The sequence below is a fragment of the Thunnus albacares genome, chromosome 3 (genome assembly GCF_914725855.1).
Source record: "Thunnus albacares chromosome 3, fThuAlb1.1, whole genome shotgun sequence".
Lineage (NCBI taxonomy): Eukaryota > Metazoa > Chordata > Actinopteri > Scombriformes > Scombridae > Thunnus > Thunnus albacares.
The window spans coordinates 3797694-3821158 of record NC_058108.1 but is presented as its reverse complement, the minus strand read 5'-3'; the positions used below and the strand labels follow the sequence as shown (position 1 = coordinate 3821158).

The 23465-nt window shown below is 34.6% G+C and overlaps 1 protein-coding gene across 2 annotated transcripts in view; it reads right to left on the bottom strand.

Moving 5' to 3' along the window:
* Positions 1-259: 259 nt before the first annotated feature.
* Positions 260-23465, bottom strand: part of LOC122978837 (C-type lectin domain family 4 member M-like) — a 39759-nt gene continuing 16553 nt past the window's right edge. The window contains exons 16-17 of one of the 2 annotated variants that reach the window (XM_044345864.1): positions 1889-1989; positions 260-1299 (exon numbers count right to left, since the gene is read on the bottom strand). In XM_044345864.1, the coding sequence (XP_044201799.1) occupies positions 1155-1299; positions 1889-1989 (246 nt within the window). In that variant the 3' untranslated portion in view covers positions 260-1154. Of the gene's footprint in view, positions 1300-1422; positions 1644-1888; positions 1990-23465 lie in introns of those variants that run through there. The other variant, XM_044345865.1, reaches the window with a different exon arrangement.

Below are 23465 nucleotides of genomic sequence, written 5' to 3'. Positions count from 1 at the left end.
AGTGTCCTCCTGTCCGCACTGACTGTGAAAAGATCCCTCTTTGACACATTTCCAATGTAAGCAATGGGAGACAAAATCCACAAGTCCTCGTACTTTGTAAAAATTCATTCTTAAATTCAGCTGAAGTTAATATGAGCCACTGATCCTTTGCTAATCTGCAGTTTAGGGACAGTAACACAAAGAAAGAATGTCGTACTAAAAGATTGTAACTTTGGAAGATACTCACTTGCTGCAGATTACACAGGATTTTGTGGATTTTGTCCCTATTTTCTTACATTGAAATCACGTTAGGAAGAGATCTCCTCGGGGCCGTTACAGACAGGAGGAACGATGACGGCAAGTAAAAACTTTTTCAACGTAGCTACACACACACACCTGACTACTGATTTAAGATAGGCTTGGAAAATTGGTGGTTGGTTTCCCATCTGAAATAATTATTTTTAATTCTCTTTTTTAATCTATAGAGTCAGATTGATTGAGATGGAGAAATTTATCAATATCTTTTTCTGGTAGAAAATTGATTATAAAATTGAACTTCTTCTCAGGATAAATTTCTTTAGTTCAATGCTTTTTTATCCGCCTCCTGTTGGAGAAACTTCATTGCATAATCTCACTATATTTATGGAAAGAGAAAAGGTCAAGAATTATATTATTATTATTATATTAATTATACTTTCAGGCCTTCCAGTTTGTTTGATAATAAACTGGTTCAATTCTTCAAAAGTTTATATATGTGAGACTAAGCACATATGTTTCACATGTACACATTTTCTTTCTTATCTTTATCAAAATTGAAAAAAAAAAGAGATATTAAAAATTGTGGACCTATCCTTTAAGATATAGTGCAGTGTGGGACGTGACAGAATGAAGTTTAACCTGGTGAGACTGTCTGTCCCATTCTTATGATGACAACAAAACACTTTTATTTAGCGATAACATGTATTAGAAATTAATCAAAGTATGGATACATTACAGTCTATCATTTTCTAAACCAAGTTAGATATTTGTGTCTGATGCCACTTTGCCTGCAGCTTAGCAATGATCATGTTTCAGTGCTGTCTTTAGCTGAAAGCGGTAAATGAATCTTATCTTCATGTCTTAAACATACACTAGTTATATATAGTAGTAGATGCCATGGTGGTGTGTAAGCTGAGTTAGAGAAACATTTTCTTTTCACAGATCCATGAGTTTCTATTTCCACATACTGCATCATTCCAGCTGTCTTTGTCTCTGAACTTTGTTTCTACACAGTCTTCATTTCGTCCTTCATAATCGTTAGGCTCCTCAGAGATCCAGAAGCTGAAAACAAACCCAAAGGAAATGAGGTTTTAATAAAGAACACAAACCATCAAACATTTAATGAACAGCAACACACAGAATGTGCAATGATCATGTTTCGGTGCTGTCTTTAGCTGAAAGTGGTAAATGCATCTTATCTTCATGTCTTAAACATACAGTAGTTATATATATTAGTAGATGCCATGGTGGTGTGTAAGCTGAGTTAGAGAAACATTTTCTTTTCACAGATCCATAGCCTTCTCTCTCCACATATTATATCATTCCAGCCAGTTTCCTCAGGGTAGAACCTTGTTTCTACACAGTCTTCATTATTATTATTGTTAGGCTCCCCAGAGTCCCAGAAGCTGAAAACAAACCCAAAGGAAATGAGGTTTTCATAAAGAACACAAACCATCAAACATTTAATGAACAGCAAAACACAGAATGTGGCCAAGTTAAACTTAAAATCAAAAATATTTCCCTAAAAACTGTTGACAATGTAGTCAGCTTATAAAAATCTAAAGTCTACTCAGCTGCTATTGTGATTTGAAAGAGGCTTTAGTTTCACTACAAAGATTGATTTAGTTTGAATGAATATTAATGTGTGAACCTTGTTGTCAGCGGAGTCCCATCCACCCATTTCCACGTCCCCTCTCTCTCGCTGTCAGTCAGTCCAATCCACATCATCTTTTGGTATCGATTTATGAATTCCTTGTTTTTAAAGAGAAACATACAATAATCAATAAATATTTGACCAATTTCCGTCATTCTGTACCTTGGTGAACTTGCATTCAATCAATATTTCACTCTTTCTGTGTCTGTGATAAACACTGATTCATCCATTAGTACACACACACACACACACACACACACACACACAGACCTGTTCTTCTTCGCTGTTGACAACCACTAGGTCCATCCCTTTTTGCAGACAGTCAGTTCTACTCTCATTCCAGGTTTTCATGTTCGAAGAAATATAATAGAAACTACCGTTGAAATACTTCCATCCTTGTTGGGAGTAGTTAACTGTGAGCAAAAAAAAGGACAAATCCTTAATACGCCAGTAACAAGAATTAACAAATATATTTCCACTGAGGTATCAAAACTGCATCATATTATTCAGAAATATGCAAACAGGGATAATAAAGAAATCTATGCAAGAACAGAAAGATGATATATTACAGGCTTGGAGTCAAAGTGTTATAAATGTTTTATACAGTAGTAGAAATCCACAGAGTCATAACAAGAAAAGATAAGTTCTTAACTTTTCAAGTCTGTCCTAAAACAATAGTCAGGTGTCAGAATGAACATTGAAACATGTTTTTCTTGCTGTAATCATTCCTCCTGTTCATATGGGCAATTAAGAGATCTCTTCATAATGCACTTTCAATGTAAGTGATGGGGACAAAATCCACAGTCCTCCTTCCATGAAGATCTTTATTTAAAAATGTATGATATGAGGCTGCAGCTGCACAAATTAGTCAAATCAAGTCAAAATCTTTCAAAGTTTTTTTAGTGCCAAATTCCTTCTTTTTGTTACGATCCTTCCACTGCAGCTGAACAGGAAAACACTGTCCATCGAGACCCAAAGAGGGAAACTTTTCATTAAAAAAGACTAAAACTGTGGAAGATATCTGCTTCATTTGACTTACTCAGGTGACTGAAGCATCATATTATCTTCAGATAAACTTTTAAATACATCTTTGCCCAAACACGGACTGTGGATTTTGTCCCCCATCACTTACAATGTAAACACGTTTGGAGGGGATCTTCTAACAGTCAGTATGAACAGGAGGAATGATTACAGCGAGCAAAACCTGCTTCAATGTTCATTTGGGTTCCTGGCTGTTGTTTTAAGAGAGACTTGAAAAACTGTGAACCCGTCCTTTAATATCTAACTTTGACAAATATGTAACACCCTAAATAAACAATGATTACATGATCAGTTAATAACAGATTTAAAGATAATCAATCAGTTCAAATGTACATTATTGTCATTTGTTTGTCAGCTATATCCCAATAAATCGACATCAGTCCATCATTACTAATGACATTGGTTTATTTTTTTAACATTAACAGTCAGTATTAGGATTTTTACCACATAAATAATATAAATAGTTGTCAATCATTCACAATAAGATTCACACCACTTTCACACTAGATGATGATGAAATCTGAGTTAAATGATTTTTTTTATCAATCAAATCAGATTTTTTTCCTTTACATCACACAACACATAATGCTGACATTGTTTCCAGAGCACGAGTAGTCGGCTGAGACAACAGCACATAACATGGCTGCATATCAATCTTCTCTGCTGCTCATGTTGTCAAGTGTGACAAATGGACTGCAAAACTTTTTGTGATTGCTTGGTGCAGTTTAATTTTCACACTTACCAAAGTCAGTCAGCTTCTTCTTCAGCTCATCTCTCTCCTCAGTGAGGGTTTTAAAGCTGGCCTCAAAGTCCAGTGTCTTCTTGTCTGAGAGCAGAAAGAATAATATGAAGCTGTCATGCAACAGCATCAAAGCACGTCCACAAGTACAGAGATGATGTACAAAATGGAAATTGTGTTTTAATTATTAATGAAAGGTAAAGTTTAATATTGTTATACTGTACATAAACCATTCCCTCATACAAAGCCAAGGTGATATATGTGACTTTATATCTGCAAGACTAAAAGCAGAACATTTTGATTTGGGATTAATTTTTACTTTGATGGCCGATATTAATTACCTTGAAAAGCAGCTGGATTCACAAGATCACACGAGAATCCATCTTGTCAGGCTTCAAGTTCTGCACTTGTGTCCAAACCATCGATGGTTCAGACCAATCAGCATCCTATAAGGATTCTGGCGTGATCTTGTGATCTCGCAAATCCAGCTGCCTCGCAAGGTAGGACGATGACAGAGAGATAGTTCATCCAATCACCTGCTGAGATTACCATCAGTTGCAACAGAATTACAGCATGACCACAACATAAGAGACACTTCATTTTAAAACTGAATTTCCATTTAATATATAAGCAGATTTACAGGCTGAAAATTCTGACTTTGGTTTAATGTCTTAACAGCCCAAAATGTGATCCAAACCCTTCTTACTTGATCTTACAGCGTTGTTGTAACAGTAGTTTTAATATTATTTTGCTTTGTGATTATAAAGGCCCACAAACTTGTATCTCTCTCTGAATGTCAGCCAAACACATTTTTCTCTGCAATACCAAACAGGACAGAACTTTTAGAAACTGTTATGTTTGGACAGAAATATGTAACAGTAGACACTTAACACTTTACAGTCTTATATATAATAATCAGATGGTGAATTTCAATGCAGGGGAGACACAGATTGGACGAACAAACACAATTAAAAAGGACTCACAGAGAGCAAGACGCAGGGAAATGTTGAGAGCAGCTTGTAAGATACACAGGAGTCCAAAGCTCACAACAACCCCTCTGTACAGTTTTCTCCCTGGGTGCAGAAATCACACAGACTCAGAGTAATTATTACGTCTCTCAGCCTAATGATAGAGTTCTTTTAAACATGACAATGGAAAACAATTGTGAAGCTGAAACCCGAGTGCTTCGGCTAATAAATATTTTAATTCATTAAATTTAATTAATTCTTATGAATATTATTATTAAATATTTAATTTAATTAATTTTTTTTTTTTTAATTATTAAAATTTTCCTTAAATGGAAAAAATGATGACTGTCAACAGGACAGATTACTTCAAGGATGACATTTATGTACTATTTTTTAAATTGTTTTTTCTACTCACATTACACACCATAGTCTATAATAAAAGTTTGTCTTACCAACCGACTTGAGAGTGATAGCAGGTTACAGTCCTGTGCTTTGACTTTGGGTGGTGGAGCGTATTTCCAACATATAAAACTATTACTTGAAATAACATGACTGATATAAATCATATTCACATCTGTGGTTGACTAAACTCTATTTGAGAGGTGCTTCTAATCTTTAATAAAATACATTGTAAGCAATATGTTATATATAAGCCTCTTTCACAACAGACATTTTGACTTGTCATAGCAGGAAAACCACAGGTGTTACTAATAATATTAACGATGCCTCAGTAAGTCATGACAGTGTGACAGTGAGCCAGCAGGCACAATATCAGGACCCTGAAACTGAAGCAGCTAAATGTAATTCAGCCATTGTTAATTTCATTATGTACACCTGTGCTTTTTCTACTGCCACATTTAAAACTGTCCTCAGTGAAAAAGGCTGATGGGAGCTTTTTCTCCGTCTTCATGTGTCCCCCACACATCAGTGTCCTTGACAACTGCCTGTGTATGTTCGCCTCGGAGAAGTTCTCCTCTGAACGCCGTTTTGATGACACACAAGCGCAGTCTTTAGTGGGAGTCACGCATTGCACTACAGTATGTGGCATTTGTACAAAAAAAAGTATAAAAAATAATTTGGGATTAATAAATTCAAATGAATGTGCCTCTGAGTAAGAACTGAGATTAGTATTTATTGAGATTAATTAAAATGAACATGTAGTAATGATGGAAACTTTATGCCTTCAAACATTTGATCAAGTATTTGTAAAATTATGAAGAAATGTTCAAACAGGTTTAGAAATACAATAACAAATTATTGCTGATGATAGCCTGAATCTTCTTTTTCATCTTCCTCATCTTTGGTGCAAATACTTTGATATGAAGTAGTAGTAGTAGTCGTACTAGTAGTAGTAGTAGTACTAGTAGTAGTCGTAGTAGTAGTAGTCGTAGTCGTAATAGTAGTAGTAACAGTACTATAGCAACAATTCAAAGATTAAATTTGTGAAAATTTGTCATAATTTAGTGATTTGAACTACAGCTCTGAAAGTTTCTGAGGAGATAGGCAGGCCCCTTTATGTCATTGTGTATAAAGTGAGGGACCATCAAATAATTGACTCAAACAGATTGTACACTACATACTACAAGTGAAACAAGAAGGTAGAAAAAAAAATATATATATAAGGTCAACACAGTTACTGAATAAATTACACCATATTAAAACAGATCTATACATTATTTTATGCATTATAAAATGAACTCTCACAAACACTTAGCTATATCAAACTTTGCATTTCATGTTTACATTTTGATATTGTAAATAGAAAAGATGAATGTTTACAATATGATTACAATATTTGCCAATAAGGTTAAAACTGAGAATAAAGATGTTTGTTTAGTTATAAGATTTCTGTCTCACCAGGCTCTGCAGCAGCCATCATTTCATCGTCTTCAATGTTGCTGCTCAGCACCAAATTTTATCTACTTGAGTTAGACAAATATGTGTGAAGATGTTTCGATGTTAACTGCTTCCTCTTTTCTATTGTTTTTCTCTGCTTCTGCAGAAACACAGTTTTGGTCTCAACTTCCACCTTTATTTGTTCCCACAGGGCAATTGGTTTTGCAGCAAGACATAGATACAAGATGATAAAATACATAATATAATACATAATATAATATAAGTTTTGGTCTTCCTTATTTGCCATTCTTCCTCAACATAAATTTCTCCATATAACGGACTTTGACTGCTGCTCTGGCAGCAGTGAGTTTTCATGTGTTCAATAAACATAGATTAAACAAACATATGATTATGCCTTCATTTTGACAATGTAAAGGATAATTTGTCCTGTTATTTAGATAACAACCTGAGCCATTTAGTTTTAAGAAATATAGCAATAAGCTTTGGCTGCACTGGATACAGTTGCCCCTTTAACACCTCAAACAGTGAAATCTTGTCAAATCATCTCCTTGGAAAAAGAGGACGTCTGTATCCTTCAAAGAACATGCAGGAAAACACAGCAGAGTTTCTGTAAAGTCCATGTCCACCACTCATAAAAGACTTACTTGCCATATAAAGTAAAAAAAATAAAAGTGGCAATAGATCAATATTTGTTAATCCCTGCCAGTTTTTATCTACCACCACTGACCTGTCATATTAATTCTCCAACTATCATCTGCTGCTGACTGTGACTCATTTTAAACTCTCATCCAGAAACTTGACTTGATCTCCACTAAAGAGTTCTAAAAGGTGATGACCAACATGTACGACTTTCTATGACAGCAACACTTACAAGAAACAATCGTGTGGCTTCCCCTCAGCATGAGTGTATTTATACACCATGAATACATAGTGTTACGTGGTTTGCTCTGACTGCCAGAGCAGCAGTCAACGTCCGTTATATGGAGAAGTTTATGTTGAGGAAGAATGGCAAATAAGGAAGACCAAAACTTATATTATATTATGTATTTTATCATCTTGTATCTATGTCTTGCTGCAAAACCAATTGCCCTGTGGGAACAAATAAAGGTGGCAGTTGAGACCAAAACTGTGTTTCTGCAGAAGCAGAGAAAAAAAATAGAAAAGAGGAAGCAGTTAACATCGAAACATCTTCACACATATTTGTGTAACTCAAGTAGATAAAATTTGGTGCTGAGCAGCAACGTTGAAGACAGTGAAATGATGGCTGCTGCAGAGCGTGGTGAGACAGAAATCTTATAACTAAGCAAACATCTTTAGTCTCAGTTTTAACCTTATTGGCAAATATTGTAATCATATTGTAAACATTCATCTTTTCTATTTACAATATCAAAATGTAAGCATGAAATGCAAAGTGTGATAGCTAAGTGTTTGTGAGAGTTCATTTTATAATGCATAAAATAATGTATAGATCTGTTTTAATAAGGTGTAATTTATTCAGAAACTGTGTTGACCTTATATATATATTTTTTTTTCTACCTTCTTGTTTCACTTGTAGTATGTCGTGTACAATCTGTTTGAGTCAATTATTTGATGGTCCCTCACTTTATACACAATGACATAAAGGGGCCTGCCTATCTCCTCAGAAACTTTCAGAGCTGTAGTTCAAATCACTAAATTATGACAAATTTTCACAAATTTAATCTTTGAATTGTTGCTATAGTACTGTTACTACTACTATTACGACTACGACTACTACTACTACGACTACTACTAGTATTACTACTACTACTAGTACGACTACTACTACTACTTCATATCAAAGTATTTGCACCAAAGATGAGGAAGATGAAAAAGAAGATTCAGGCTATCATCAGCAATAATTTGTTATTGTATTTCTAAACCTGTTTGAACATTTCTTCATAATTTTACAAATACTTGATCAAATGTTTGAAGGCATAAAGTTTCCATCATTACTACATGTTCATTTTAATTAATCTCAATAAATACTAATCTCAATTCTTACTTAGAGGCACATTCATTTGAATTTATTAATCCAAAATTATTTTTTATACTTTTTTTTGTACAAATGCCACATACTGTAGTGCAATGCGTGACTCCCACTAAAGACTGCGCTTGTGTGTCATCAAAACGGCGTTCAGAGAAGAACTTCTCTGAGGCGAGCATACGCAGGCAGTTGTCAAGGACACTGATGTGTGGGGGGCACATGAAGACGGAGAAAAAGCTCCCATCAGCCTTTTTCACTGAGGACAGTTTTACATGTGGCAGTAGAAAAAGCACAGGTGTAAATAATGAAATTAACAATGGCTGAATTACATTTAGCTGCTTCAGTTTCAGGGTCCTGATATTGTGCCTGCTGGCTCACTGTCACACTGTCATGACTTACTGAGACATCGTTAATATTATTAGTAACACCTGTGGTTTTCCTGCTATGACAAGTCAAAATGTCTGTTGTGAAAGAGGCTTATATATTACATATTGCTTACAATGTATTTCATTAAACATTAGAAGCACCTCTCAAATAGAGTTTAGTCAACCACAGATGTGAATATGATTTATATCAGTCATGTTATTTCAAGTAATAGTTTTATATGTTGGAAATACGCTCCACCACCCAAAGTCAAAGCACAGGACTGTAACCTGCTATCACTCTCAAGTCGGTTGGTAAGACAAACTTTTATTATAGACTATGGTGTGTAATGTGAGTAGAAAAAACAATTTAAAAAATAGTACGTAAATGTCATCCTTGAAGTAATCTGTCCTGTTGACAGTCATCATTTTTCGATTCAAGGAAAATTTTAATAATTCTAAAAAAATAAATTAATACATTAAATTAATTAATTAATAATAATATTCATAATAATTGATTAAATTGAATTAATTAAAATATTTATTAGCCAAAGCACTTGGGTTTCTGCTTCACAATTGTTTTCCATTGTCATGTTTAAAAGAACTCCATCATTAGGCTGAGAGACGTAATAATTACTCTGAGTCTGTGTTATTTCTGCACTCAGGGAGAAAACTGTACAGAGGGGTTGTTGTGAGCTTTGGACTCCTGTGTATCTTACAAGCTGCTCTCAACATTTCCCTGCGTCTTGCTCTCTGTGAGTCCTTTTGAATTGTGTTTGTATGTCCACCCTGTGTCTCCCCTGCATTGAAATTCACCATCTGATTATTATATATAAGACTGTAAAGTGTTAAGTGTATACTGTTACATATTTCTGTCCAAACATAACAGTTTCGAATAATTCTGTCCTGTTTGGTATTGCAGAGAAAAATGTGTTTAGCTGACATTCAGAGAGAGATACAAGTTTGTGGGCCTTTATAATCACAAAGCAAAATAATATTAAAACTACTGTTACAAAAAAGCTGTAAGATCAAGTAAGAAGGGTTTGGATCACATTTTGGGCCGTTAAGACATTAAACCAATGTCAGAATTTTCAGCCTGTAAATCTGCTTATATATTAAATGGAAATTCAGTTTTAAAATGAAGTGTCTCCTATGTTGTGGTCTTGCTGTAATTCTGTTGCAACTGATGGTAATCTCTCTGTTGTAAATGGCCAACTTATTGCACAATTTGCATGAAAGTCTTTCTTCTCTTTCAGACCATTCTTACAGTACCAGCTACAACACGTTGAAGAGGAACTTGAGTGACTGTGGTTAGTACAGTGATGAACTACACCAATAACAAGGACCTGTATCCGAAGTTGTATAAGTGTAATATTTAGAAAATGCTTCATGTCAGATGAAAGCTGCCATTTAAATGTTGTCAGTGTCAGAAAGACTGGTATCATGATCCACTGATGTACATGGGTTCAGTTTGGGACCAAGAGTTCATAAGTTCCTGAAATGTGTCACTGAGTTAGTTGCTCTTGCAACAGCCAACTGGCCATCAGTGATTCATTCATGGTTGAGCATCAATGGCATCCAATTATTGAATTAAATAAAAATTATATTATATTACAAGCTATGATGATCACGATCACTTGCTCTGACTGCTTCCTAAATGTTCCAGTCTACATATATTTTCATCAGTGTGTAGATCACTTGATCAATGACAACATAGACCTCACCTCAGTTTGTGTTCTCAGGCTACGTTGCAGTCTCTGATATTATCTTCTGTTTGGCAGCACATAAGAGTTTGTGGTTGACTGACTTTTAAAGACAGAGGTACATGTATGGGAAAGTTTATAATCAGAAACAATCAGAAAGTTTAATAGCAGTAACACAACTGATGGCTGTTTAATTGATGCAAAGCTTGTGTGATACTATACCACTGAGAAAGAAGAGGATGGAACATTAAAACTTTTAGTTCATGCTATTAATTTTGGCCATCAAAGTAAAAATTAAACCCCAGTCAAAATGTTCTGCTTTTAGTCTTGCAGATATAAAGTCACACATATCACCTTGGCTTTGTATGAGGGAATGGTTTATGTACAGTACAACTATATTAAACCACCTATCATTAATAGATTAAAACCATAGCCTGTAAAATATATGGATGTAGCCACCGTGACATCACTCATTGGTTTCTGAAGAGTGATTTTGAAGCTCAAAGTGGGCGGTCGAATGAAACAAGCCACCTAGCAGCTAGCAACCTGACACTCAAAGCAGCTACTCCCTTAGAAATGCATAACTTTACGACTTAATAAATTTAAACAGGTGAGTTATAAAAAAATTCACCCCCGTACAGTTGTCATGAAAGGGGAAGTTAGCTATAGAGACCAAAACCATTTTTTGTACCAGGCTGTAGACATGTTTATTTCTGCTGTAAAGTTGGTCATTTTAACATGGGGGTCTATGGAGATTGACTCGCTTTTGAAGCCAGCATCTAGTGGCCACTTGAGGAACTGCAGTTTTTGGCACTTTCCCATTGGCTTCATTTTTCAGCCCCAGAGGTTGCCGCTTGAGTATAACACAATTTCCATATTGTTTTAAAGTACATCATCTCTGTACTTGTGGACATGCTTTGATGCTGTTGCATGACTGCTTCATATTACTCTTTCTGCTCTCAGATAAGAAGACACTGGACCTTGAGGCCAGCTTTAAAACCCTCACTGAGGAGAGAGATGAGCTGAAGAAGAAGCTGACTGACTGTGGTAAGTGTGAAAATTAAACTGCACCAAGCAATCACAAAAAGTTTTGCAGTCCATTTGTCACACTTGACATCATGAGCAGCAGAGAAGATTGATATGCAGCCATGTTATGTGCTGTTGTCTCAGCCGACTACTCGTGCTCTGGAAACAATGTCAGCATTATGTGTTGTGTGATGTAAAGGAAAAAAATCTGATTTGATTGATAAAAAAATCATTTGACTCAGATTTCATCATCATCTAGTGTGAAAGTGGTGTGAATCTTATTTTGAATGATTGAAAACTATTTATATTATTTATATGGTAAAAATCCTAATATTGACTGTTAATGTTAAAAAAATAAACCAATGTCATTAGTAATGATGGACTGTTGTCGATTTATTGGGATATAGCTGATAAACAAGTGGCAATAATGTACATTTGAACTGATTGATTATCTTCAAATCTGTTATTAACTGATCATGTAATCATTGTTTATTTAGGGTGTTACATATTTGTCAAAGTTAGATGTTAAAGGACGGGTTCACAGTTTTTCAAGTCTCTCTTAAAACAACAGCCAGGAACCCAAATGAAGCAGGTTTTGCTCGCTGTAATCATTCCTCCTGTTCATACTGACCATTAGAAGATCCCCTCCAAACATGTTTATAGTGTAAGTGATGGGGACAAAATCCACAGTCCTCGTTTGAGCAAAGATGTATTTAAAAGTTTATCTGAAGATAATATGATGCTTCAGTCACCTGAGTTAGTCAAATGAAGCAGATATCTTGCACAGTTTCAGTCTTTTTTAATGAAAAGTTTCCCTCTTTGGGTCTCGATGGACAGTGTTTTCCTGTTCAGCTGCAGCGGAAGGATTGTAACAAAAAGAGGGAATTTGGCACTAAAAACTTTGAAAGATTTTGACTTGATTTGACTCATTTGTGCAGCTGCAGCCTCATATCATACATTTTTAAATAAAGATCTTCATGGAAGGAGGACTGTGGATTTTGTCCCCATCACTTACATTGAAAGTGCATTATGAAGAGATCTCTTAATTGCCAATATGAACAGGAGGAATGATTACAGCAAGAAAAACATGTTTCAATGTTCATTCTGACACCTGACTATTGTTTTAGGACAGACTTGAAAAGTTCAGAACTTATCTTTTCTTGTTATGACTGTGTAGATTTCTACTACTGTATGAAACATTTATAACACTTTGACTCCAAGCCTGTAATATATCATCTTTCTGTTCTTGCATAGATTTCTTTATTATCCCTGTTTGCATATTTCTATAATATATAATATAATATAATGCGGTTTTGATACCTCAGTGGAAATGTATTTGTTAATTCTTGTTACTGGCGTATTAAGGATTTGTCCTTTTTTTGTTGTTTACAGTTCATGACCAACAAAGATGGAAGTATTTCAGCGGTAGTCTCTATTATATTTCTTCGAACATGAAAACCTGGAATGAGAGTAGAACTGACTGTCTGCAAAGAGGGGCGGACCTAGTGGTTGTCAACAGCGAAAAAGAACAGGTCTGTGTGTGTGTGTGTGTGTGTGTGTGTGTGTGTGTGTGTGTGTGTGTACTAATGGATGAATCAGTGTTTATCACAGACACAGAAAGAGTGAAATATTGATTGAATGCAAGTTCATCAAGGTACAGGATGATGGAAATTGGTTAAATATTTATTGATTATTGTATGTTTCTCTTTAAAAACAAGGAATTCATAAATCGATACCAAAAGACGATGTGGATTGGACTGACTGACAGCGAGAGAGAGGGGACGTGGAAATGGGTGGATGGGACTCCGCTGACAACAAGGTTCACACATTAATATTCATTCACACTAAATCAATCTTTGTAGTGAAACTAAAGCCTCTTTCAAATCACAATAGCAGCTGAGTAGACTTTAGATTTTTATGAGCTGACTACATTATCAACAGTTTTTAGGGAAATATTTTTGATTTGTCATCGTTTTAAGTTTAACTTGGCCACATTCTGTGTGTTGCTGTTCATTAAATGCTTGATGGTTTGTGTTCTTTATTAAAACCTCATTTCCTTTGGGTTTGTTTTCAGCTTCTGGCACTCTGAGGAGCCTAACGATTATGTAGGACAAAATGAAGACTGTGTAGAAACAAAGTTCAGAGACAAAGACAGCTGGAATGATGCAGTATGTGGAAATAGAAACTCATGGATCTGTGAAAAGAAAATGTCTCTCTAACTCAGCTTACACACCACCATGGCATCTACTACTATATATAACTACTGTATGTTTAAGACATGAAGATAAGATTCATTTACCACTTTCAGCTAAAGACAGCACTGAAACATGATCATTGCTAAGCTGCAGGCAAAGTGGCATCAGACACAAATATCTAACTTGGTTTAGAAAATGATAGACTGTAATGTATCCATACTTTGATTCATTTCTAAAACATGTTATCGCTAAATAAAAGTGTTTTGTTGTCATCATAAGAATGGGACAGACAGCGCAGAGTCTCACCAGGTTAAACTTCATTCTGTCACCTCCCACACTGCACTATATCTTAAAGGATAGGTCCACAATTTTTAAAATCTCTTTTCTTTTTTTCAATTTTGATAAAGAGAAGAAAGAAAATGTGTACATGTGAAACATATGCGCTTAGTCTCACATATATGAACTTAAAAGAATTGAACCAGTTTATTATCGAACAAACTGGAAGGCCTGAAAGTATAATTAATATAATAATAATATTATAATTCTTGACCTTTTCTCTTTCCATAAATATAGTGAGATTATGCAATGAAGTTTCTCCAACAGGAGGCGGATAAAAAAGCATTGATCTAAAGAAATTTATCCTGAGAAGAAGTTCAATTTTATAATCGATTTTCTACCAGAAAAAGATATTGATAAATTTCTCCATCTCAATCAATCTGACTCTATAGATTAAAAGGGAATTAAAAATAATTATTTCAGATGGGAAACCAACCACCAATTTTTCAAGCCTATCTTAAAACAGTAGTCAGGTGTGTGTGTGGCTACGTTGAAACAGTTTTAACTTGCCGTCATCGTTCCTCCTGTCTGTAACGGCCCCGAGGAGATCTCTTCCTAATGTGATTTCAATGTAAGAAAATAGGGGACAAAATCCACAAAATCCTGTGTAATCTGCAGCAAGTGAGTATCTTCCAAAGTTACAATCTTTTAGTACGACATTCTTTCTTTGTGTTACTGTCCCTAAACTGCAGATTAGCAAAGGATCAGTGGCTCATATTAACTTCAGCTGAATTTAAGAATGAATTTTTACAAAGTACGAGGACGTGTGGATTTTGTCCCCCATTGCTTACATTGGAAATGTGTCAAGAAGGGATCTTTTCACAGTCAGTGTGGACAGGAGGAGACTTGTTTCCATTGTGGTCCCTGATGTAAAGACAGTATTGATGCAGGAGTCCAGGTGCCATAAAATCCAGGAACCACGATCATGGCTAAAAGTGTATTAGGTCCACCTAGAGCTGAAACTTATGCAGTAATACAGCAGCCCAGCAACAAATCCACCCTTCATGAAGGTTATAATGTTTAGTTTGTGTTGAAGCTGTTTTTGAGAGGTGTTGACTCAACGTCATGGTCATTTTGTAGGTTGTGTCCCTGTTGAATTGTATTGCATTATTGTGAAAAGTGTTTGTAATATTTAGTCTACCATCGTTGATACAAATGTAGAGGACAATGTGACTTTAACTTCTTTGCACTGGTTGTCGTTTTCTTTCAGAATCCATTTTTAAAATCTTGCTAATTATGTACAAGGTTGATTCAGTTTTTAACACTGTCGCCTTTCGTTGTGGACTTTGTACATTCTCAGTGTGTCTGTGTGGGTTTCTTTGGGTCTCTGGTATCTTCCCACAGTCCAGACTCCAGGTTAAGCTCAAAGGGTGACTGAATTTTTGCTGGTGCTTGCTATCTCATAATCTACCTTCTATTGCTTTTATCTATTTTTAATCTGTTGATACAGATCCAGTTTTATTTCTATGTGTCTAAACATTGTTGTGTTCACTCCTTTTATGTGGTACTTATTATACTTTTTATACAATATATATATAATATATAATATAATACTTATTATATTAATTATATTAATATAATACTTATATTATTCTCAAATGTACAAATTTCTGTTAACATTACAGCCTCTGATCGTTTTAGCCTTGTATTCCTCTTCATATGAATAAATATTTTTCCTACGTGTGTTTTAAACAACAGCATCTTCTAACCTGAGTGTCCTCAGACTTCTGAGTGATCACCATCAGTTATTGATATGTTAAAAAGGATCTTGATTGATATTGACAAATGCCACCAAAACACTTTTTATAGAGATTAAATACATGCAAATTATAACAGAATCCAACAAAACAGATCATAACCCCAAAAATGACTCAACCTGAAAGTTCTCTAATTACAGATTGAAAACCACAAATGTGTCATAGAAATTGGAGATAAAACAGAAAACCACACTGTTTACAGTACATACTGAGTGTAAGGAGGAAGACGCACCATCAATACAACATGCAACAAGGCAAGAAATGTTCTGAAATCATTCAAGGGTTTTTCCAAAAGGGCTCTTCAGGCTGTTATCTGAACATGTCAGAGGAAATCTATGGCTGTCACTATTATGAAAACGTTGGACATTTCAGCCATTAGAAAAGATGTTTAGGAAAGAATTTACATAAAGTACAATTGGTTTTATACTTAACATTTTCTCTTTTATCTTGGTTTTGTGAGTGTCCTTTTGTTCATTTCTGATTTTATTATTTATTTTGTCGTCTGATCTACCTTTTTAGCAGATCAGTCTTTTGACAGTTATGACCTTGAATAGCAGACCAAGCTACAACAGAAAGCTTTTCACTGCCATTATTTACAGAATGTATTTGATGGCTCGAACTGTTTATTTCAGTTATTTACACATGTATGCTCCTTAAACATATTTGTGATCTTGATATTTGTTCAAGAATGCATCATCTTTTAACTTTAATATAGTTAAGTACATAGTTATATTATATTTTTTCAGCTATTGCTAACAATGTTAGAGGAGTTGGGTGAAGCATACTGGACACAAATTTGACCATCAAGCGTTCTAAAAGAGCCTAACTTTTTTTCCCCTGATTTTGATAACAAAAAGAAATTAAATGCATGTATGTGAAACATATGAGCTTAGTCTCACACATATAAACTTAAAATCATATATGTTTTCAAGCATACACAGAAAAGCTACTATTTTTCTTTTAATATATAAAGCAAAATCAGGTTTTTGACAGTATCTTGCTCCATACATCACAGTATTAGAGACCATTGTTGGGCTTGGAGTCTCTCCTGAACTGCTGCACTACAGTCTGATGGAACATCACAATGTCTCATACACTGACGCAAGAAGGATGTAATGATATCTGCAAATGTACTACATGCAATGCCGGTTTTAGCCAGTAGAGGTCAATACAGAATCGTGATAGTGGCACGTAACCAGGAAGTAGGGAATAGTGGGAATTGAAATGTAGTAATATTTATTGTTTGGAAGATGAACAACACAAAGGAAAGTGATTATTTACATTTAAGGCTGTGGTGGCCACCTGCTGGACATTTAAATGGGTGAAATAGGTTATTTTACTGCCTGTGTCTGATTAGACCTCTTCTCAGGACAGTGTGGATGTTCACAGACTGTGCCTAACGAACCTTTTTCACAGAAGACACTTTGACATGTCACAGTAGGACAAGCACATTTATAACTAATGAAATTAATAATGGCTGAATAGCATTTAGTTGCTTCAGTTTCAGGGTGCTGCTATTTTGCCTGTTGGCTCACTGTTACTCAGGTGTTACTGGGACATTTGAATATAACAGAGCCATTTTTAGTTGTATTAGTAACACCTGTGCTTTTCCTGACGTGACAAACCAAAATGTCTGCTGTGAAAAAGGTCTGTTGACATCTCCCTTCAAGAAATATATATAATTGCAATTTTTCTGACCAATACTGTGATTTCAGTAGCAACAATTTTCTAAAAATTAAATTACAATTAAACAACATATAGTTATACCAAACCTTATCACAAACTTATTTTGTTCCTACATTGCAGTAATGTAATCAGATAAAACACTTAACAATACAAAATGATACATTACACACACAAAAAAATAATACATTAGTGATATACTTGACACTACACAATTATATTCAAATATAATCATGATGTAAAAAAGTGGTGTTAAATTTTGATAACTGCTGAGCAACTGGCCAGTTATTGGAAAGTCATGTCAGTCATGTTTTGACAGCCTGATATCTGGCCTCTAATGATGAGATAATGTTAACATTCACTTCACAGTGTGACTGGACAAGCTTCACAGCTCTGAATCCTGGAGGTCTCAATTCAGAGCTTTTAAAACAATGTGATGTGCTTAAAAGTTTAACTGACAATTCTGTTCAAATGTCTGTTCAACAGTGGTGTTTTATTCTTTTACAACTTTGACTCTTGACACAGGCATATAGGAGAACATGACAGCAAGCAACAGCCAAGATTTCTTTTTTGTTGTTTCTTGAACTCATATAATTAATGTTAATTAACAACACCTGAGTAAATCTGCCACAGACATTTGTTATTATAGCGATGAAACAAACAGTTGCCAACTTCAACTTTGCTACAGTTTATCAAGATATGTAACTTACATTTCAAATGGTGCACACTTTCAAATAGCATATAAAAATCAATATAAAAATGATCAATTGTTCAGCCTTGTCTTGTTCTCTTGTTTTAGTTACATGTGACGACTTGTGATACCTTTATCATGGACATTTTAAGAGAACTATGATTTTGATAGTTTACCATATACAGTGTACATTTGATCACAAGAAAATCTATAATATATAAAAGGATGTAGAGCAAGTCTCTAATTGTTTTTATTTTTTTAGTTATCAACACATGGTCCAATTTGCTTATCGTTTCCAAAGCTTTCAAACACATCACGTTGCTTTCCTCAGCAGTTGGAGTAGTTCAGTTGTCATGGAGATAGTTGTTATCATAAGACCCAAGTATGGAATAATAATATTTGTTTGTATATAGGTGGGAAAAGGTAACCCCTGCTGTTCAAGGATGGCGTCTGTCATTGGATGTGAACGTCCCCCTTTTTTCTACAGTCATCGATGAACTTCATGGCTGTATTTGGCACATAAACAGCAAATGAAGAAACATTGTTAAACACCATCACCTATGTGATACTTTCAGCAACATTTGAGTAAAGTACTTACACAGGAAGACCAGAGCTATGAGTACAGCCAGGAGGAGAAGACACAGCAGACCCAGAAACACTGCAACACCTCTGCAGGAAACCTTTTTTGCACCTGGATCTATAATATAATATTTGTCATTAGTTTGTGTTTCAATATCAAATCAAATAAATTTAGGTCAACATTTGTTTTATATTGTCGACAGTCTTTACTCCAAATGTTTTTACACTGTAACTTATTATGCTTACTATTTAATTCATTTTTAATATTTGTACTTTATTTCCTTAATTATAATGATGATTTCCTTAATTATTAATTACCAATTACTCTGTTGCTTCTGTTGAGTTTGTATATGTGTCACATTTTGTACATCTCTTCCTGAGGTCTCCTTTTTTTCAGCCCATTACCGTAATATAAAGTGAGTTTTTCTAAGGATAGAGGTTGTTTTATGTTTTACAGATTCTAAAACCCTCTAAGACATTTATTTCAGGCTATATAAATAACATTGACTTGAACTTCACTTGATATACTGTAGGAAAAACTGAAAGAGATACAATGAATAAAGAAGAACATATTACTTTAAGTTAGTCTGATTTTTATGTAGACACAAAGCTGAAAAGAGAAGTCACAAGGTTTTCTGGTGCCCTCAGCTAAAAAAGAGGTAGTTTCTGATTTAAAACTGTTTCATTGTTTGAAATCCACCAAAAAGAACGTCCTTTTATGTGGCTGCATCTACCGTCAATATATACTGTTATTGTTTTGCTTTGTTACAGATCAGTGTTCAGTAAATGATTTACACTTCAAACAAGGTTCAGAGCAAAAAGCCTAACGATGCCAATGCCAGTTGGAATACTGTTGTGTTAATAGTAAAGTAAATTGATACGACTTTTTCATGATGGAACTTAATGATTATGTTTTTGTGAATGTAGTCATACAGTGAGAGCAAGTATATGGAAGTCTTTTTTAATAAATCAAGACACTTTGAAACTTGTAATCAATTTTTACTAAAGTTTACCACCCAAAACTGATGAAACATGTACTTACAATGGTATATAAAGGCTTAAAAACACCTCACCAGAGGAGGAAAATTATTCAAAACTAATTTTAGAGGCTTGTTGAATTGACTTGCATTGCTACAAGTTTGTTTTTTTGTGATCAAATCATGAGACAAACTCAAATGATCATGTAGCGTGTGTGGAAACAGGAATGATGAAGCTGAGGAATGTTTGTCTCGCTCGAGCGTGAGGCTCAATATTAATCTGGTACACTAAATTGCAAGCTTTTTGGTCATGTAACTTTATTCAAAAATTGTGCCGACCATTTGTCATGTTTTGTCACATGTATCCTGTGATACCTTCTTGTTTTATTGGTTTTAGTTTTAGGTGACCATTAAACCACTTGTTGAAGTCAACAAATGTGGCTCACTTTTATTAGTACACTACAGTATGTACACAAGATTTACAATAGACTATCCTGGATGACTTATCCTCAGCGACATTTAGACTTGCTGTTCAAATCACTAAGTTTTAGTAACTCTTTATGAAATCAGTACCACTTTTTGGTCGAGTGTATGTATCAAATCAAAATTTGTACATTTTGATTAGTGAGAAGGTAGATTTGTGCTTTGAAGAAGACAAAAATAAAAAGTGAACAAATAACCCGTCTGCAACATTTTCCATTATATCTGTAAGAATGTGTGAAAGTTTACTTTTGTGTTTGATGTGAGTGTGTGTGTGTGTGTGTGTGTGTGTTGGTGGATCGGTGGGAAGTTTCTGCACACAGGCATAAAACTGTACAGACTGGTTGCTGTGAGCTTTGGACTCCTGTGTATCCTACAAGCTGCTCTCAATATTTCCCTGCGTCTTGTTCTCTGTGAGTCATCTTAATTTGTGTCTATTACAAATTTATCACACTTACAAGCTATGATGATCATGTGCTCTGAGTGCTTTGGAGAAATGTTATGTTTTTATCTCTGTTTACTGTAGGGTTGGACAACTGATGAATATTAATTTACATATTTCAGAAAAATAAATTAAAACATCTTTTTAAATAGACCTATTCATAATATTCTCAGAGTGGAACATATATCCATTTTTTGTACTGAACAATTATATAATTTACAGTTTTACACTAAATTATAGTGGTTAAGAACGCCTTTAAGCATGTTTTTTGTTGAAATAAAAAATCAAAGTGAAGCAGTCTCTGTTTCACTATCAAATAATTAAACTCAATTTGTGGAATATTTTAGGGTTGGCAAAAGCTTCTGTAATAGACTCTGAAGGTCGGGTATCTGTTCTGTCTGCTGTCTCTATGGGAACGATGTTACACATTGTCAAGGTCCAATTATACCAGATCCACTGGTTATATTTTATTATAGATAATTACATATAATAAGTATAATAAGTATTATATTATATATATATTATATAATAAGTATAATAAAAGGAGTGAACACAAAAATGTTTAGACACAAAGAAATAAAACTGGATCTGTATCAACAGATTAAAAATAGATAAAAGCAATAGAAGGTAGATTATGAGATAGCAAGCACCAGCAAAAATTCAGTCACCCTTTGAGCTTAACCTGGAGTCTGGACTGTGGGAAGATACCAGAGACCCAAAGAAACCCACACAGACACACTGAGAATGTACAAAGTCCACAATGAAAGACGACAGTGTTAAAAACTGAATCAACCTTGTACATAATTAGCAAGATTTTATTTTTATTTTTAAATGGATTTTGAAAGAAAACGACAACCAGTGTAAAGAAGTTAAAGTCACATTGTCCTCTACATTTGTATCAACGATGGTAGACTAAATATTACAAACACTTTTCACAATAATGCAATACAATTCAACAGGGACACAACCTACAAAATGACCATGACGTTGAGTCAACACCTCTCAAAAACAGCTTCAACACAAACTAAACATTATAACCTTCATGTAGGGTGGATTTGTTGCTGGGCTGCTGTATTACTGCATAAGTTTCAGCTCTAGGTGGACCTAATACACTTTTAGCCATGATCGTGGTTCCTGGATTTTATGGCACCTGGACTCCTGCATCAATACTGTCTTTACATCAGGGACCACAATGGAAACAAGTCTCCTCCTGTCCACACTGACTGTGAAAAGATCCCTTCTTGACATATTTCCAATGTAAGCAATGGGAGACAAAATCCACACGTCCTCGTACTTTGTAAAAACTCATTCTTAAATTCAGCTGAAGTTAATATGAGCCACTGATCCTTTGCTAATCTGCAGTTTAGGGACAGTAACACAAAGAAAGAATGTCTTACTAAAAGATTGTAACTTTGGAAGATACTCACTTGCTGCAGATTACACAGGATTTTGTGGATTTTGTCCCTTATTATCTTACATTGAAATCACGTTAGGAAGAGATCTCCTCGGGGCCGTTACAGACAGGAGGAACGATGACGGCAAGTTAAAACTTTTTCAACGTAGCTACACACACACACCTGACTACTGTTTTAAGATAGGCTTGAAAAATTGGTGGTTGGTTTCCCATCTGAAATAATTATTTTTAATTCTCTTTTTTAATCTATAGTCAGATTGATTGAGATGGAGAAATGTATCAATATCTTTTTCTGGTAGAAAATTGATTATAAAATTGAACTTCTTCTCAGAATAAATTTCTTTAGTTCAATGCTTTTTTATCCGCCTCCTGTTGGAGAAACTTCATTGCATAATCTCACTATATTTATGGAAAGAGAAAAGGTCAAGAATTATATCATTATTATTATATTAATTATACTTTCAGGCCTTCCAGTTTGTTTGATAATAAACTGGTTCAATTCTTCAAAAGTTTATATATGTGAGACTAAGCACATATGTTTCACATGTACACGTTTTCTTTCTTATCTTTATAAAAATTGAAAAAAGAGAGATATTAAAAATTGTGGACCTATCCTTTAAGATATAGTGCAGTGTGGGAGGTGACAGAATGAAGTTTAACCTGGTGAGACTCTGCGCTGTCTGTCCCATTCTTATGATGACAACAAAACACTTTTATTTAGCGATAACATGTATTAGAAATTAATCAAAGTATGGATACATTACAGTCTATCATTTTCTAAACCAAGTTAGATATTTGTGTCTGATGCCACTTTGCCTGCAGCTTAGCAATGATCATGTTTCAGTGCTGTCTTTAGCTGAAAGTGGTAAATGCATCTTATCTTCATGTCTTAAACATACAGTAGTTATATATAGTAGTAGATGCCATGGTGGTGTGTAAGCTGAGTTAGAGAAACATTTTCTTTTCACAGATCCATGAGTTTCTATCTCCACATATTACATCATTCCAGCCGTTTTTGTCACTGTAGAACTTTGTTTCTACACAGTCTTCATTTCGTCCAACAAAACTGTTAGGCTCCCAAGAGAGCCAGAAGCTGAAAACAAACCAAAAAGAAAGCTTTTAATAAAGAGCACAAACCATCAAGCATTTAATGAACAGCAACACACAGAATGTGGCCAAGTTAAACTTAAAACGATGACAAATCAAAAATATTTCCCTAAAAACTGTTGATAATGTAGTCAGCTTATAAAAATCTAAAGTCTACTCAGCTGCTATTGTGATTTGAAAGAGGCTTTAGTTTCACTACAAAGATTGATTTA